Source organism: Anomaloglossus baeobatrachus, chromosome 1, assembly GCF_048569485.1.
Source record: "Anomaloglossus baeobatrachus isolate aAnoBae1 chromosome 1, aAnoBae1.hap1, whole genome shotgun sequence".
Classification (NCBI taxonomy): domain Eukaryota; kingdom Metazoa; phylum Chordata; class Amphibia; order Anura; family Aromobatidae; genus Anomaloglossus; species Anomaloglossus baeobatrachus.
Genome location: NC_134353.1, coordinates 191,525,928 through 191,541,946, shown reverse-complemented (window position 1 = coordinate 191,541,946; position 16,019 = coordinate 191,525,928). Strand labels below are relative to the sequence as shown.

Here is a 16,019-nt window from a genome sequence, read left to right as displayed (position 1 = left end):
TTATGGTGAAGAATCAACAACAAGTGGGACACAATTGTGAAGTTGAATGAAATTTATTGCTTATTTTAAAGTTTTGTAAAAAAGAATAAACTGAAAATTGGGGCGTGCAATATTATTCTGCCCCTTTACTTTCAGTGCAGCAAACTCACTCCAGAGGTTCCTGTGCGTAATCTAGTCTCCGTATAAATGCACCTGCTCTGTGACAGTCTCAGTGTTCTGTTTAAAGCGCAGAGAGCATCATGAAGACCAAGGAACACAACAGGCAGGTCCGTGATACTGTTGTGGAGAAGTTTAAAGCTGGATTTGGTTACAAAAAGATTTCCACAACTTTAAACATCCCAAGGAGCACTGTGCAAGCAATCATATTGAAATGGAAGGAGTATCATACCACTGCAAATCTACCATGTCCCGGCTGTCCCTCAAACATTTAATCTCAAACAAGGAGAAGACTGATCCGAGATGCAGCCAAGAGGCCCATGATCACTCTGGATGAACTACAGAGCGCTACAGCTCAGGTAGGAGAGTCTGTCCATAGGAAAACAATCAATTGTACACTGCACAAATCTGGCCTTTATGGAAGAGTGGCAAAAAGAAAGCCATTTCTCAAAGATATCCATAAAAAGTGTCATTTAAAGTTTGCCACAAGCCACCTGGGACACCAAACATGTGGAAGAAGGTGCTCTGGTCAGATGAAGCCAAAATCGAACTTTTTGGGCACAATGCCAAATAATGTTTGGCATAAAAGCAAAACAGCTCATCACCCTGAACACACCATCCCCACTGTCAAACATGGTAATGGCAGCATCATGGTTTGGACCTGCTTTGCTTCAGCAGGGACAGGGAAGATGGTTAAAATTGATGGGAAGATGAATGGAGCCAAATACCGGACCATTCTTGGAGAAAATCTGTTGGAGTCTGGAAAAGATCTGAGACTGGGACGGAGATTTGTCTTTCAACAAGACAATGAACCCAGACATAAAGCAAAAGCTACAATGGAATGGTTCACAAATAAACGTATCCAGGTGTTAGAATGGCCAAGTAAAAGTCCAGACCTGAATCCAATCGAGAATCTGTGGATAGAGCTGAAAACTGCTGTTCACAAACGCTCTCCATCCAACCTCACTGGGCTCAAGCTGTTTGCAAATGAAGAATGGGCAATAATTATATATTATATCAGCATCAGAACAGATTTGGTCCAGTTAATTGATTTAACCTGACCAACTTCCGGAGCCATTTATAATTGGTCTTATTGGACTGATTGAAGATGTTACGTTATCTAGACCAGTGGTTCCCAAACTCCAGTCCTCATGACCCCCAACAGGTCATGTTTTCAGGATTTCCTTAAATAGCACAGGTGATGCCTTGATAATGATTCCATCACCTGTTCAATAGTAAGGAAATCCTGAAAACATGACTTGTCGGGGACCTAGGACTAGAGTTTGGGAAACCCTGATCTAGATGAAGCAGCATATCGTCTGCATAGATACTCCCTCGCTCCTCATTTTCTCCTCTCACTGTCTTAGGCTACACACCAAGGGTTCAGTGGCCAAGGCCAAGAGAAGTGGCAACAATATGGAGCCCTGTCTAGTGCCTTTCTGTAATTTGTATGTCTGAGTGGTGGCCATTCACTCGGTCTAGCAACCGGCTAATGATATAAGCGTTGGGTTAAAGCAGTGCGGTAAGGACCCCATAACGTGTTAGATTAAAATTGGGCAAACATGACACCTGTTTAATGTGTATAGGGTCATCCCGACTCTCCCCAACAGTTGATGTCCAAATGATAAGGATTGAGCATTTTGCATTCATAGGCCCGCTCCTGTTGCACTCCAGGAAGATATTGTAAGTTGTTGGAAGAGGGAAGCACATGAGCCTAGCATTATGGTGTATGTCTGTACTAAAGAGCAATAGCTTTCAATATCAAAGGATTAAGGGCACCATTAATGATACTGGACCCTGCCCAAGGGTAAGAGTGGTGCTCTAGGGTAAGAGTGGTGCTCTAGGGTAAGAGTGGTGCTCTAGGGTAAGAGTGGTGCTCTAGGGTAAGAGTGGTGCTCTAGGGTAAGAGTGGTGCTCTAGGGTAAGAGTGGTGCTCTAGGGTAAGAGTGGTGCTTTGATAGAGCTTTTTTTCCTAATCCCAAGCAACCTTTTTTCATTTTATTTTAATTGTTCAAATGTTCTTTTTTCAACCCATTTCCCAGTATGTTTAGTGATGAAACCATGAAAAGAAAAGCTTTTTTTCGCTTGCTGGTCAAAGATTAGTTGATTTCTGATAAATGTTGTGGACCAATCGCTTGTCCAATCAGTTTGGATCCATTGTATGAGTTGCTGGTTTGTGACGATTATCGGGGCTGGCATGGGTAGTTGGTGTTTGTACAGTGGTGGCGGGCTTTCTGGAGTGGTTTCATTGTCCGACATAACCTGTTATCAGGAGCCGTATAAAGGACCCTTTGTCCAGTAATTCCGTCATTGCCAGAGTTTATCTGTATTGCATGTTCTCAGGCTACCGTACAATGGCACCTTCCCATATCGGGCTCTGTAAGGTATCCCTGTGCCATACCAGTCATATGCCGTCAGCCCTGCTGTGTCCACTAGGTGGAGAGAAACTCCAGCGTGTCTGATCTCTGGCTGCTCGCTTCCATAGCTGGAGCGTAACCACATTTTTACTTCCCTTTTATTGGAATTTGTTAAACTTGCCTACAATTTAGCTGATACGTAAAAATGTAAAGTGCTGGAAAATGCCTGAAAATCAAATCGAAGCTCAGGAAATGCAAAAAAATCCACAAGTTGGCGGTTTCACTTCCTGTCTAGAGTTGTCTTTGGTAAAGCCGGTCTTGTGTAATCCGGTCTGTCATCTCAGAAGTCAGAGCAATTCCACTTTTCATCATTTCGTGTTGGTGTACACATCATGGATGGCTGCACGCTATTAACATTACTAATAGGATATTTCATTAGTGTAGGTGATTGCCAGCTACACTTGTCTGTTATGTGACCCTTTGAGTTTATTATATGTTAATTATTGTCTCTATTTTCTTTAATTTCAGCCCAGATGACATTGGAAGTTGCTGGTATATCCTTCTTTCTGGGTCTGTGTTCATCAAAGAGTCCATGTTTCTCCCTAGGAGCAGGTAGGTGGATCCCGAGTGAACATCTTAATATGGTATTTTATAGGTCTTATTGGAAATGTAATGTACATATTAATATGCTGTAATTGATGGGATGTGGTGTTTGATTCTTCCATTTCTGGGTTAGATGTCTGTAGGCTAAGACACTGGGTCTTTATACATGGGAAGAGAGGATTTAAAGTCAACCGTTGGTTGTTTAGGACTTACACGAAGCAATGATCAGATGGCAGATCCGGCGAATGATCGCTATCCTGTCATTGATGGCATATCTCAGTTTACACCAGGGAATATGCCACAAGCTAATGATTTTTAGGCCTCCTTTTAAAAGGTTTTAAATCTCGTCTGGACTCCTGCAACTCTCTTTTATTCTAATTATTCTAATTTATCTTTACTAAACTCTCTATTCTACAATCCGTACTGAATCCTACAGACAAGGTCGTATTACTGTCCAGCCGCTTCACTGATGTCACCACCCTGTGCCAGTCATTGCGCTGGTTACCAATCCGCCACAGAGTTCAATATAAACTTATCGCTCTCACCCACAAAGCTCCCAACATTTTTGCACTGCCATACATCTCCTCCCTCACCTCTATTACACTACTAGTGCTTTATATTCTGGAACTGATCTAAGACATTCATCCTCTTTAATCCTAACCTCCCACTTCTGTCTCAAAGACTTCTCTCATGCTGCACCAGTTCTCTAGGTATTCTCCTGAAGAAGCTATATATTCATGCAGCGATATGTGTGGGTTTAAGATGCTCATTTTTCTTGAAATCTGAGGGTTTCAGATGTTCGTCTTCTTGGAGACCCTACTAGCTTTCTCCTGTTCCCTTGCGAGGACATGGTTAACTGGGTTTTTACTTGGGGGTTTTTCACCCTCTATTGTTTGTTGCATCTGTTACAGGTCTTTGGCATTCCACAGGTTGTATGTTTGTTCATGTACTTATTTTTGCTTCATCTCATACTCATTTGTGTAGTTTGCCAGTCTTGTCACCCGAATGTTCTTGTTTCACTGACGGTGTGGACTTTGGGCCCTGCGTTCAGTAGTACTACTCATTGGTACGCCTCTTAGCCCGCAGGGACCTTCAGAGGCCTACTTCTTCATTAGAAATGTACTTTATTTGATTTGGTACATCATTCCCCTGGTATCGGTGTACAATTTGCCAATATGACAGCAATTGGCTGTGCACCCCATTCCAGTTTTTTGTACTGCTTCTAGACTGCACTACCCGGCAATCTGATTAATGCCTAACCCCACAATTTTGTGCTCTAAAAACCCATCTCTTCAGACGGGCCTCTCACCTGCCTAATCTAACTCTTCTCTGTTCCCTCCCTTCCTAAATTTTCCTCCAAATCTGGACCCTCATATTCACCTGTCTCCCCACCCTCCATGCACCCAATAGCACTTTATAATTGTTCTAGCTAATGACTGCTTCATGCAGCTATATATGAAAACCCCTATTATAGGAAAGGCTGGACCATACATCACAAGATTTTTTTACCTTTTGTGTCCCCCATGTTTCCTTATAGATTGTTAGCTTGTAGTATCAGGCTGGGAAGGCCCATGGTTAAGCCCTTCCCAGCCTAAAAATAGCAGCTCACAGCCGCCGCAGAAGTGTCACATCACAATGAATGTGCCAATTCTGAATTTGTATGTTTTAGTGGTGTAATACTCTGACAACATTGTTCCCAGTAGCGACCTGGTAGTCAGAAGAGGCCAGACGTCTTCCCCATGCTCTTCTCCTTCCATTTGAGCACAGTTTCCATCCAGTTTACCAATTTTCCTCCCCCAACACTACCCCTAGACCTTCTGTACGGGTCTTCCGGAAGAGTTCCTCATTCACTTCCATTATACTGTGTACTCTAAAGGCCCCTTTACACACTGCAACATCGCTAGCGATATCGCTGTAACGTCATCGGTTTTGTGACGTAATAGCGACCTCCCCAGCGACATTGCAGTTTGTGACACGCATCAGCGACCTGGCCCCCGCTGTGAGGTCGCTGATCACTACAAGTCGTTCAGGACCATTCTTTGGTCCTTTGTTTCCCGCTGCGCAGTATGTATCGGTGTGTTTGACACTGTTACGACATCGTTAGCAACCCAGCCCATAGGCGTGCTAGCGTTCCCTTTCCAGCGAGGTCGTTCTGCAGGTCCGTATCGCTGCTGCGAAGTTGGCCAGATCTGCCTGTTTGACAGCTCACCAGCGACTGTTAGAGACTTTCCAACGATCCCGGCCAGGTTGAGATCGCTGGTGGGATCACTAGAAAGTCTGTGTGTAAAGGGGCCTTAACCCGTCCGTGCGTCCATCCTGCTCGATTTGAGTAATATGCACTTCAGCATTTTACTGCTCTCTCCTCATTAACTGCTGCTAAAAAAAACAAGCCTTTAGGCTACGTTCACATGTTGCATTTTCATAACATTTTTTTTTTTTTTTGCTGCGGTCTCTCCATGCAAATTAAACGCTGCTTTTCTTTACAGTGCCAGCTAAAGTTGTGCATTCAGAAATCTCATGCACGTGATTGCTGTTTTTTTTTTCCCCCAGACTGAATTGGAAAATGCCTGCGTTTTTTAACCCCTTCACAACCGGCTGATTTTGCGCTTTCCATTTTTTTTTCGCCATTCTTCTGAGAGACGTAACTTTTTTATTTTTCAGTCGTTATGGTCATGTGAGGGCTAGTTTTTTGTGGAACGAGCTGTACTTTTAAATGAAATCATGAGTTTTACCATATAGTGTACTGAAAAGCGCAATAAAATTCCAAATGCAAAAAAAAGTGAGATTGCACTATTGTTTTTGAGATATTTTATTCATATTGTTCACTATATGGTAAAACGGATGTGTCCAAATGATGCCTAAGGTCGGTGCGAGTTCGTAGACACGAAACATGAATATGTTCACTTTTTATCTAAGGGGTTAAAAAAAAAATCAGAAGTTTGTCCAAAAAAGTAGCGTACGTTTTGTGCCATTTTCCGCGACCCATAGCGTTCTCATTTTTCGGGATCTATGGCTTAGTGACTACTTATTCTTTGCATTTCGAGCTGAGGTTTTTTAACAGTACCATTTTTGCGCAGATGCTACATTTTGATCGCCAGTTATTGCATTTTGTGCAAAGTTTGTGACGACCAAAAAAAACCTGTAATTTTGGCGTTTAGAATTTTTTCTTTATCGTTCCTTATGGGAGACCCAAACCATGGGTGTATAGCTTCTGCCTCCGGAGGACACACAAAGAACTACACTCAAACGTGTAGCTCCTCCCTCCCCCTGGTAGCCAGTCCTAGCCAGTTTTTGCTTTGTGTGTCAGGAGGATCACACACACACACATGCATCCTCTTTTTTGATTTTTCATTTTTTCTAAAGATTTGGAAGAAAAGCGGGTCCACTGGACTCCCGGCATGTCCCTTCTCACCCCCCTGGCGGCGGTGCTGTTAAGGTTGACTTCAGGGCAGGAGCCCTTCATGCCGCGCTCCTTCACCATCCCTTAGGGGCTCTGGCTTGAAGTTAGAGCCAACACGGTTCTCACTGCCTTGCAGGAGACCGGCTTCCATCCGCAGCCCTTGTGCAGGACCCTGCTGGAAGGAGCACTGAACCCCCACCCCACCAGGGACTGGGCCCTGCGTCTCAAAGCTAAGTATAGAGACGTTATTCAGAGGGTCCTTCTGCAATGTGGGGCACTTTTATTGGGGGGGACAGTGATTTACTTTGATAATGCTGCTTTTTACTGTTTCCGGCCGGTTCCACGGTTTTTACTGGGAACCGCGCCGATGATGCCTGATTGTCGGCCGCATGCATAACTCTAGGCCCCGGCTTCAGCCGCGGCCTAGTTTCGTTTCGTTCCCCTGCATGTCAGTCATGCAGGGGGACGCTGCAGCGCCGCCCGCCGGCCGCTCTGCACAGGGGAGGACACTCCTATCTGAGGAGATGATTCCCTCCCGTGTACATCTCCTTAGCCCTCCGATTCCCGCTCCTGGGTTAACCCCCGCCCCCCCCCTCACTCTGGCGCCATTTTCTCAGCGTTCTTAATACACTGGTCGGCGCTGGCTGCTCTGCAGTGCAGAGGGAGTGAATATCTGGCTGGGGGTCCAGGCTTGGAATCCAGGGGGCGCACATAATAGCGGCCTGATAAGTCACAACCTTTGGTTGTGCACTTTTATGCACTCTCAGGGCATTCTGAAGGAGTTAATTCTTTATTATAGAACCCCCTCCTCAGCAGCATGGCTCACACTAGGAGCAAGGCTCCAAGGCTGTACACTACATGCTCTGCATGTAAGGTCATATTGCCTGAACCGGCACAGACCACACACTGTAATGGTCTAATGTGGTGGTGCCTCAGCCTGGAGTCTCCCCAGGCTGAACCCCTGTCTTGGGTAGCATCTTTTTCCAATGCTATTTCCCAGTCCTTTGCAGACTCCATTGGACAGTTGTCTCGGACGCTGCTAAGCATACATCAGCCCCCTTCTCAGGGTGCCTCTGATGCTCCAGCTCGCTCTGCAGAGCTCACAGAGTCTGTTTCATCTAATCCCAGACCCCGTCCTCCTAACGGGGACGCAGGGACTCCTCTCCTTCCTCGCCCCACGGCTCTGCCTCACGGGCCGAGTCACATGGCGAGGAGGATACCCTTACTGTGGGCTCAGACGCTTCGTCTCTGTACCCCATTGATACCGATGGTGATGCAGATGTTAGCGATTTGATAGCGTCCATTAACTCCGTTCTGGACCTTAACCCTCCAGTGTCAGAGTAGGAAAACATCAGTTTATCTCACCTAAGAGAGCAGGCCACTGTGACTAAACCCAGGGCCTGTCCTGACAAACGCTTTCTTAAGCGTACTTCTGACTTACTGGGGGCTCGGACGCTCTCCATGTACCCTATTGATCTGTCCGAAAGTGACGCAGATGCTAATGATTTGATTGCGTCCATTATATTTATACTGGACCTCAATCCGCCTGTATCAGGGGAGCACCCCTCTTTGGCAGCAAAGCATCAGTGTACCTTGCCTAAGAGAACAAGGAGTGTGTTCCTTATCCACTCCACTATTCAGGTCACTGTGACCAAGCCCAGAGCTTGTCCTGACAGACGCTTCCCAGAGCGTGGTTCTGATGACTGTTTCCCCCTTCCACCAATGGTGGTCAAGGAGTGGGCTCATTCACCAAGGGTGGACCCTCCGGGGTCTAGATTTTCAGCCCGGACAGTTGTCGGCTCCTCTCTGAGGATCCCACTGTCCGCCAGGTTGTCCTTCTGGACAAATCTATATATGAGGCGGCAGGGGCCTCGTTCTCCCCATCTTTGCAGCAGTACGAGCTCTCAGGCCATCTCTGCTTCTTGGGAGGAGATGCATTCCCTCACCAGGGCCTTTTTTGCCCGAATGGGTTGCCTTAACTTCCAGGCTTCAGTCTTTTCATCCTATAGCTGGAGACTGTCACCGCACTGCGGTGGCCTCGGCCACTTCCCTCGCTATCCGCAGGTTCCTGTGGCTTCGAGAGTGGAAGGCAGATGCTTCTTAAAAGGTTCCTTGCTGGACTCCCTTTTGCTGGGACCAGTCTATTCGGTGAACAACTGGATGAAATTATTAAGGAAGCTTTTGGCAGGAAGAGTACTTCCATGCCACAACCCAGGAAACCTTCCAGGGCAGGAACCAGTCGAGGTTTCGTTCCTTTCGTTTCCTCTAACTGGTCGTCCTCTAAGCCCTCGGCCTCGTCCACTATCTCAGCCAAGGTCCGTAAACCAACTGGCGCATGAAGCCGTGTCCTAAGTCGGCAGGAGCTGCTGCCACCAGGGCAGCCTCCTCTTGATTATCTGGCCACGCCAGTAACGTCCTTGGTCGGTGGCAGGCTCTCCCTCTTGGGCGACGTGTGGTTGCAACACGTCTTCGATCAGTGGGTGTGGGTTACCCTCTCCCACGGCTACAAAACAGATTTTTTCTGACAACTCCCCCCTGCTCCACGGCAGCCGCCTTCTCACAGGCCGTGGCATTCTTGCAGGCCAATGGAGTAATTGTACCAGTTCCCGACTGGGAACGGTTCTGAGATTTCTACTCAAATCTCTTCCTAGTCCCCGAAAAGGACGGTGCTTCCGACCTGGATCTCAAGCTTCTCAACCAGCATGTTCAGGTGCGGCAATTTTACAGAAATCTCTGCGATCAGTCAATGACCCAAGGAGATTTCTTAGCATCCATCGACATCAGAGATGTCTCTCTGCATGTGCCATTCGCAGTTTCCCACCAGCGTTGGCTACGTTTTGTAATCAGAGAGGAACATTTCCAATCGTGGCTCTCCCCTTGGGCTAGCCACGGCCCTTTGTGTATTCACCAATTGCGGTGCTGCTCCTCCAGGGGTTGGTAGTGATTCCTTCCTGGACGCCCTTCTAGTCAGGGCTTCATCCAGTGCAGACTGTCAGCGGAGTGTCTCGCTCACTCTCGCCACGCTTGCAAGTCCACTCTGACCCCGACCCGGGAACTTACGTACCTAGGGATGCAATTCGAGACTCGGCTGGCGCTTGTGAAGCTGCCCTTAGTCATACAGCAGTCTCTTCATCTCGCGGTTCGCTCTCTGCTGAGGCTCCGCCGTCCTTCCATCAGGCACCTCATGCAGGTGCTGGGTCAGATGATGGCGTCAATAGAAGCGGTTCCCCTTGCCAGTTCCGTCTGCGTCCCCTGCAGCTGGACATTTTCCGCTGTTGGGGCAAGGGATTTCTTCCTTGCACAGACTGGTGGCTCTGTCGCCACAGACCAGAAGCTCTCCTTAAGTGGTGGCTTCGGCCCCTCTCTCTGTACCAGGGACGCTCCTTTCTGGCCCCGTCCTGGGTGATTCTGACCACGGGCCAGTCCATCCGGCTGGGGAGCAGTTTCTCCACCACAGAGCATAGGGCACTTGGACACTGTCCGAATCAGCCCTTTCGATCAATGTGCTAGAAATCAGGGCTGTAGTCCTTGGACTCGCAGCCGCCTAACAATGTTGGAAGTTCAACATATCCTTCAGTGGACGGAGGACTCCGAGTCCACCATATCCGCAGTCCACATCCCAGGCGCAGAAAACTGGGAGGCAGATTATCCCAGCCGTCTAACCGTGGGCAGCGGCGGGGGAGCCCTGCATCCGGCAGTGTTCTGGTCAATTTAGCAGGCGGGGCACTCCGGAAGTGGATCTATGGCATCCCGGCACAACAACAAGGTCCCGGTTTACGTGGCTCGCTTCCACGATCCTCAGGCCTTGGCACGCGCTGGTTCCAGATTGGTCCCAGTTCCGTCTGGCCTACGTGTTTCCCCTCTAGCTCTCTTGCCCAGAGTCCTGCGCAAGATCAAAATGGAGGGCCGTCGGGTCGTACTTTTCGCCCCAGGCCCAGGCGAGCTTGGTTTCCAGACCTGCTCCGTCTGTTCGTAGAGGTGCTGTGGCATCTCCCGGACCGGCCAGACGTTCTCTCAGAGGGTCCGTTTTCCACAACAATTCTGCGGCTCTCAGATTGACGGCGTGGCTCTTGAGCCCTGAATCCTTACGGCTTCAGGCATTCCTTCCGAGGTCATCTTCACTATGACTCAGGCTCGGAAGTCTTCCTCGGCCAGGATTTACCTCAGGACTTGGAGAATTTTCCTGTCCTGGTGTCGTTCTTCCGGCCATGCTCCTTGGCCGTTTTTTCCTTGCCGACCATCCTGTCCTTTCTACAGTCCGGCCTGCAGCTAGGTCTGTCCCTCATTCCCTCAAGGGACAGGTCTCGGCTCTGTCAGCATTGTTCCAGCGGCATATCGCCCGACTGGCCCTCCACCTGGCCCAGGTGCGCTCCTTCATGCAGGGCGCATCTTACATCATTCCGCCTTACCGGCGGTCTCTGGATCCCTGAGACCTTACTCGGGTTCTCATGGCCTTACAGAAACCCCCCTTTGAGCCTCTTAGGGAGGTTTCGTTGTTTAGTCCTTCACAGAAAGTGGTCTTTCTGGTGGCCATAATTTATCTCAAGAGAGTCTTTTATTTGACTGTGCTCTCTTCGGAGTCACCCTTTTTTGTTTTTTTTCGCCAAGACAAGGTGGTTCTCCGTCCAACTCCGGGCCTTCCCCCTAAGGTGGTGTCCCCTTTCCACCTTAACCAGGACATTTCTTTGTCTTTCATTTTGTTCGGCCCCTATGCATCGCTTTGAGAAAGCGTTGCATGCTTTAGATTTGGTGCGGACGCTCCGGATCTATGTGTCACGCACCGCTGTTTCTTACGCATCCTTCGGACGGCTGTCGCCCATTTGTGAAGTTAGGTTTCGCCTACTTCTCAGTGTTTGTTTATTTCCCACCCATGGACTGCTTTGAGACGTCCCATGGTTTGGGTCTCCCATAAGGAACGATAAAGAAAAAGAGAATTTTGTTTACTTACCGTAAATTCTTTTTCTTATAGTTCCGACATGGGAGACCCAGCACCCTCCCTGTTGCCTGTTGGCAGTTTTCTTGTTCCGTGTGTTTTCACCGGCTGTTGTAGACAGAGGTTCCGGTTGTTCCGGGTTTTGCTCTATCTCTACTTGTGGGTGGATGTCCTCCTTCAGCTTTTGCACTAAACTGGCTAGGACTGGCTACCAGGGGGTGTATATGCTGGGAGGGAGGAGCTACACGTTTTGAGTGTAGTTCTTTGTGTGTCCTCCGGAGGCAGAAGCTATACACCCATGGTTTGGGTCTCCCATGTCGGAACTATAAGAAAAAGAATTTACGGGAAGTAAACAAAATTCTCTTTTTTTTGCTGCTACGCTGTTTACCGATCAGATTAATTCATTTTGTATTTTGATAGATCGGGCGTTTCTAAATGCGGCGATACCAAATGTGTGTGTATTGTTTTTATTTGTTTTAACCCTTTAATTTTCAATGGGGCGATTTGAACTTTTATTTTTTTTTTAATTTTTATTTTATTTTACTAGTCCCCTTAGGGGACTATGATGATCAGCAGTCTGATCGCTCATTCATTTCTCCCGATCAGAACAGCATCGCTCAGACCGGGAGAAATGATCAGCTCTTGTAACAAGCAGCAATCGGCTGTTTCTTACAGGATCTGAGTCATGTCATCACATGACCCTGTGCTACCATGACAACCACCTGATCCATGTGATCATGTCACATGACTCCTGGAATCGGCCTGTAAGTAAAGTTATAGCGCGATCGCTATTATAATGGCGCTGTCACATATTGACAGTGCCATTTAAGGGGTTAAAAGGCACGGCCAGAATGCGATTCTGCTCGTGCCTAGCAGGCACACATGTCAGCTGTATAAATCAGCTGAGATGTGCACCGATCTCCCCTGGCTGCCGGCAGCAGCCCACAGGTATTAACACTATCACCGCTATGACGTAATTTTAGTTCCTGCGGTTGTTAAGGGGTTATATATGCAGCATGTCAATTCTTTCAGCGATTATGCAGCATTTTTATCACCATAAAGAGCAATGAGTAAGTGGGGAAAAAACCTTATAGAAAACAAAATCATGTGTATTTACTGTGTTTTTGGTGAAGAAAACTATTTTTATTAATTATTAGACAAATGACACCCATAATTTGCACCAAAAACTGCAGCTTATTTAGCTAAAAGGTCAGGTTTTCCTGCACAAGAAAGTGATACGTGAACATATTCATTCATATGGCTGATTTTCACATACCATTACTGTTTTCTGGTTTTCACAGATAGCACTTATTCCTTAAGGCCGCTTTACACGCTGCAATATAGTTACCGATATTGCTAGCGTGCGTACCCGCCCCCATCGGTTATACGACACTGTCAAATCGTTGCCCGTGGTGCACAACATCGCTCAGACCCGTCACACTACTTACCTGCCTAGCAATGTCGCTGTGACCGGCGAACCACCTCCTTTGTAAGGGGGCGGTTTGTTCGGCGTCATAGCGACGTCACTAAGTGGGCGCCCAATATATGCGGAGGGGCGGAGATGAGCGGGACGTAACATCCCGCCCACCTCCTTCCTTCCTCGTTGCCGGCGGCTGCAGGTAAGGTGAGGTTCATCGTTCCTGTGGTGTCACACATAGCGATGTGTGCTGCCACAGGAACGAGGAACTACATCGTACCTGCAGCAGCAACGATAATTAAATAGGGGGCACGTCACCGATTAGCGATTTTGCACGTTTTTGCGACGATGCAAAATCACTCATAGATGTCACACGCAACGACATCGCTAAAGCGGCTGGCTGTGCGTCACCAATTCCGTGACCCCAACGAGATCACTTGAGCGATGTCGTAGCGTGTAAAGCGGCCTTTAGTCCGTGAGTTTTTCAGGACAGAGGATAATCACAAAAACATGTCTGATTTTTGATCAGAAGGTCGGCAATGCAAGTCAATGGGTCCATGAAAAATTCTACAGACTACACTCGGGTGACATCATTGACGATCAGATTGGAGAAGGGGCTGAATTTTATTTTTTTTTTTTATCTCTTCACGTACAAGAAAATGATTAAGGTCCTGTGCGCACTTGCCGTTTTTTCCCGCGGATTTCCTGCGGTTTTGCCTCATGTTTCGCTGCAGAAAATGTTCATAACATCTCTGCAGTGATTCACCAGCGAAATCTATGGAAAACAAAAATGCTGTGCGCACTATGCGGATTTTGACAGCTACAGATTTTGCTGCGGGATTCCCGCAGCAAAAACAATTGCATGTCACTTCTTTTCCGCACGTTGCTGCGGGATTTCACTCCATTGACTGCCATGTAATCGTGAAATTCCACAGGGAATAACGCAGGCAGCAAAATCTGTGTGATTCATTGTGTTTTCCTGCGTTATTCCCTCCGGTATTTCGCGGTTTACCTGCGGTAATGTTCATCGCTGCCCTGCGGTTTGCAGGGAAGTGATGTCATTACAGGAAGAGGAAGCGGAGCAGAGAGTAAACACACACACATCACAGACACAGACATAGAACACACACATCGCACTCACACACATCGCACTCACACACAGACATATAGAATACACATAGAAAGCAAACGGACATATAGAAAAAAAAAACTCGTGGGCTCCGCTGTATTTTTACCGTCCAGCAGAGGTAAGCACACAGCGGCAGCCCGGTATTCTCGGGCTGGGGAGAGCGAGGTACAGGGTTAATGCCCCCTCCCTCCCGCAGCCGAGAATATCAGCCCGCAGCTACCCCGGGACTGTCGCATGCATTATGCGGCAGTACCAGAGTGTCCCCGGCTCTTCCAGGTGCCGTGATGCGGTGGCTATCCAGGTAATAATGAGTTAAATGACAGCGGATCGCTGCCATTTAAGTCCAGGCTTGATCATGGCAGCGTCTATGAGACAGCTGACATGATCAACCCGTAAGTAAAGTGAATAAGCACACACCGAAAAATCCTTTATTTTAAATAAAACACAAAAAGGCTTAATGCAGCTTCGCAGCAAGCCTGCAGCGGTAACCACAGGGCATTTCCCACGGCTAGTAATGTGAACTCACATTACCGCTCGGGAGAAATGCAGCGTGTGCTCACAGGGACTCGATCTATCCCTCGATCTATCCCTCGATCTATCCCTCGATCTATCCCTCGATCTATCCCTCGATCTATCCCTCGATCTATCCCTCTATCTATCCCTCTATCTGTCTCAGAAGGAAATTACTTTTTTTTTTTTCAATGTGCTTTATTGCATTGAATGCATTAAAGCACATGTACCAACCCACATGCGGCAAAACCGCGGCAATACCGCAGGAAACTGCAGCAAACCGCATGCGGTTTTCGTGTGCGGTTTGCCACGTTTTTTTTTTTACCGCTGGTGCGGTAATCTTTCAGACCCTGAAGGTTCTTAAGAAAATTCCGTTTTCCAGTGCACACAGGGCCTTACAGTCGGACCGTTCTCTAATCAAAGTCTGATCACAATAATGCGTCTGTTTTTCTGGTACGTGGAGAAATCAGATTTGTGAATAACGTTTGATGATGTCATAAACTTTCTGATATGAAGGTCATTTTTATTGTGCAATGAATAGGTTATTTTTTTATACAATTTTCCACATTTGGAATTTTTCCTAATTTTCCTGTACTCTATATTATAAATTAATTAGTGTCATTCAGAAGAACATCTCTTCCCGCAAAAAAAAAAAACTCCCAAGCCATCATACGACTTTCTGGACAGAAAAATAATTAAGATATTCTAAATTCTAAAAAGCTAAAGCGCAAAGACGAAACAAGTAGTTCTCCATTTTTCCTCTAGTTTGTGTAGTAACTGTGAAACCATGGTCCGCTGACCGCTGTATTTCTCCAGACTCGTGCGTCTGTAGTGGGAGAAATGGGCGAAGCTTCACAGCCGCACCCTGGGTTACTTGTTTATCAAGCTTTCTTATCAGAAAAGTAGCAGAAAACAATGGCTGCTCCGACCTGACGCTCTGTAAAGCCCTTTTCCGTAATTCTTCGTAACCATCCACCGGATATGTGCCCTGCTGATGAAGGTTGGCATCCGCTGCCCTGGGGTAGAGACTGGCACTGCTCCTGTGCCACTAATCATACATCTCCCAATATTGAGACAAGGACGCGACATAGTCTTATTTGTTACTTATAACATCTGTCTTCTTCTTGTCTTGTCCTTGTGAGTTTTCACCAATACTTAAGAAACTTTTCCTTCAGAAAGTCATTTCCTGCCTCTCGCGGCTCTTCTAAGATGAAGGATTATGGATTGTAGAGCGCATTGATTACTGTCAGGAGCCCATTTCCTTTTGTATCCGAAACAATGGTAATAATTGTCTCGTTTTCTCCTTCGCTGTAGAGACTTGTCTTGTGCGCCTCCTATTTCTTGAGCTCTCTTTTCTTGAGGTTCCTCTTGGTGGTGTATACAGCATCCCCTTCTAGTGTGAATCACCAGAAATCACTCTAGGTAATATGAATCACTTCCCAGCGGAGTTTATCATTAGTAGAAAATATGAATCACTGAAGGTCATGAAGTTTGAGCATTAAATGGGAAACTGG

The 16,019-nt window shown here is 47.1% G+C and overlaps 1 protein-coding gene across 8 annotated transcripts in view; it reads left to right on the top strand.

Annotated features, from left to right (window-relative positions):
- Window positions 1-16,019, top strand: part of RAPGEF2 (Rap guanine nucleotide exchange factor 2) — a 288,204-nt gene that overhangs the window by 128,001 nt on the left and 144,184 nt on the right. For all 8 annotated transcript variants that reach the window (XM_075347428.1, XM_075347417.1, XM_075347422.1 and 5 more), the window contains exon 4: window positions 3,042-3,125. In XM_075347428.1, coding sequence (XP_075203543.1) covers window positions 3,042-3,125 — 84 coding nt within the window. The remainder of the gene's footprint in view (window positions 1-3,041; window positions 3,126-16,019) is intronic.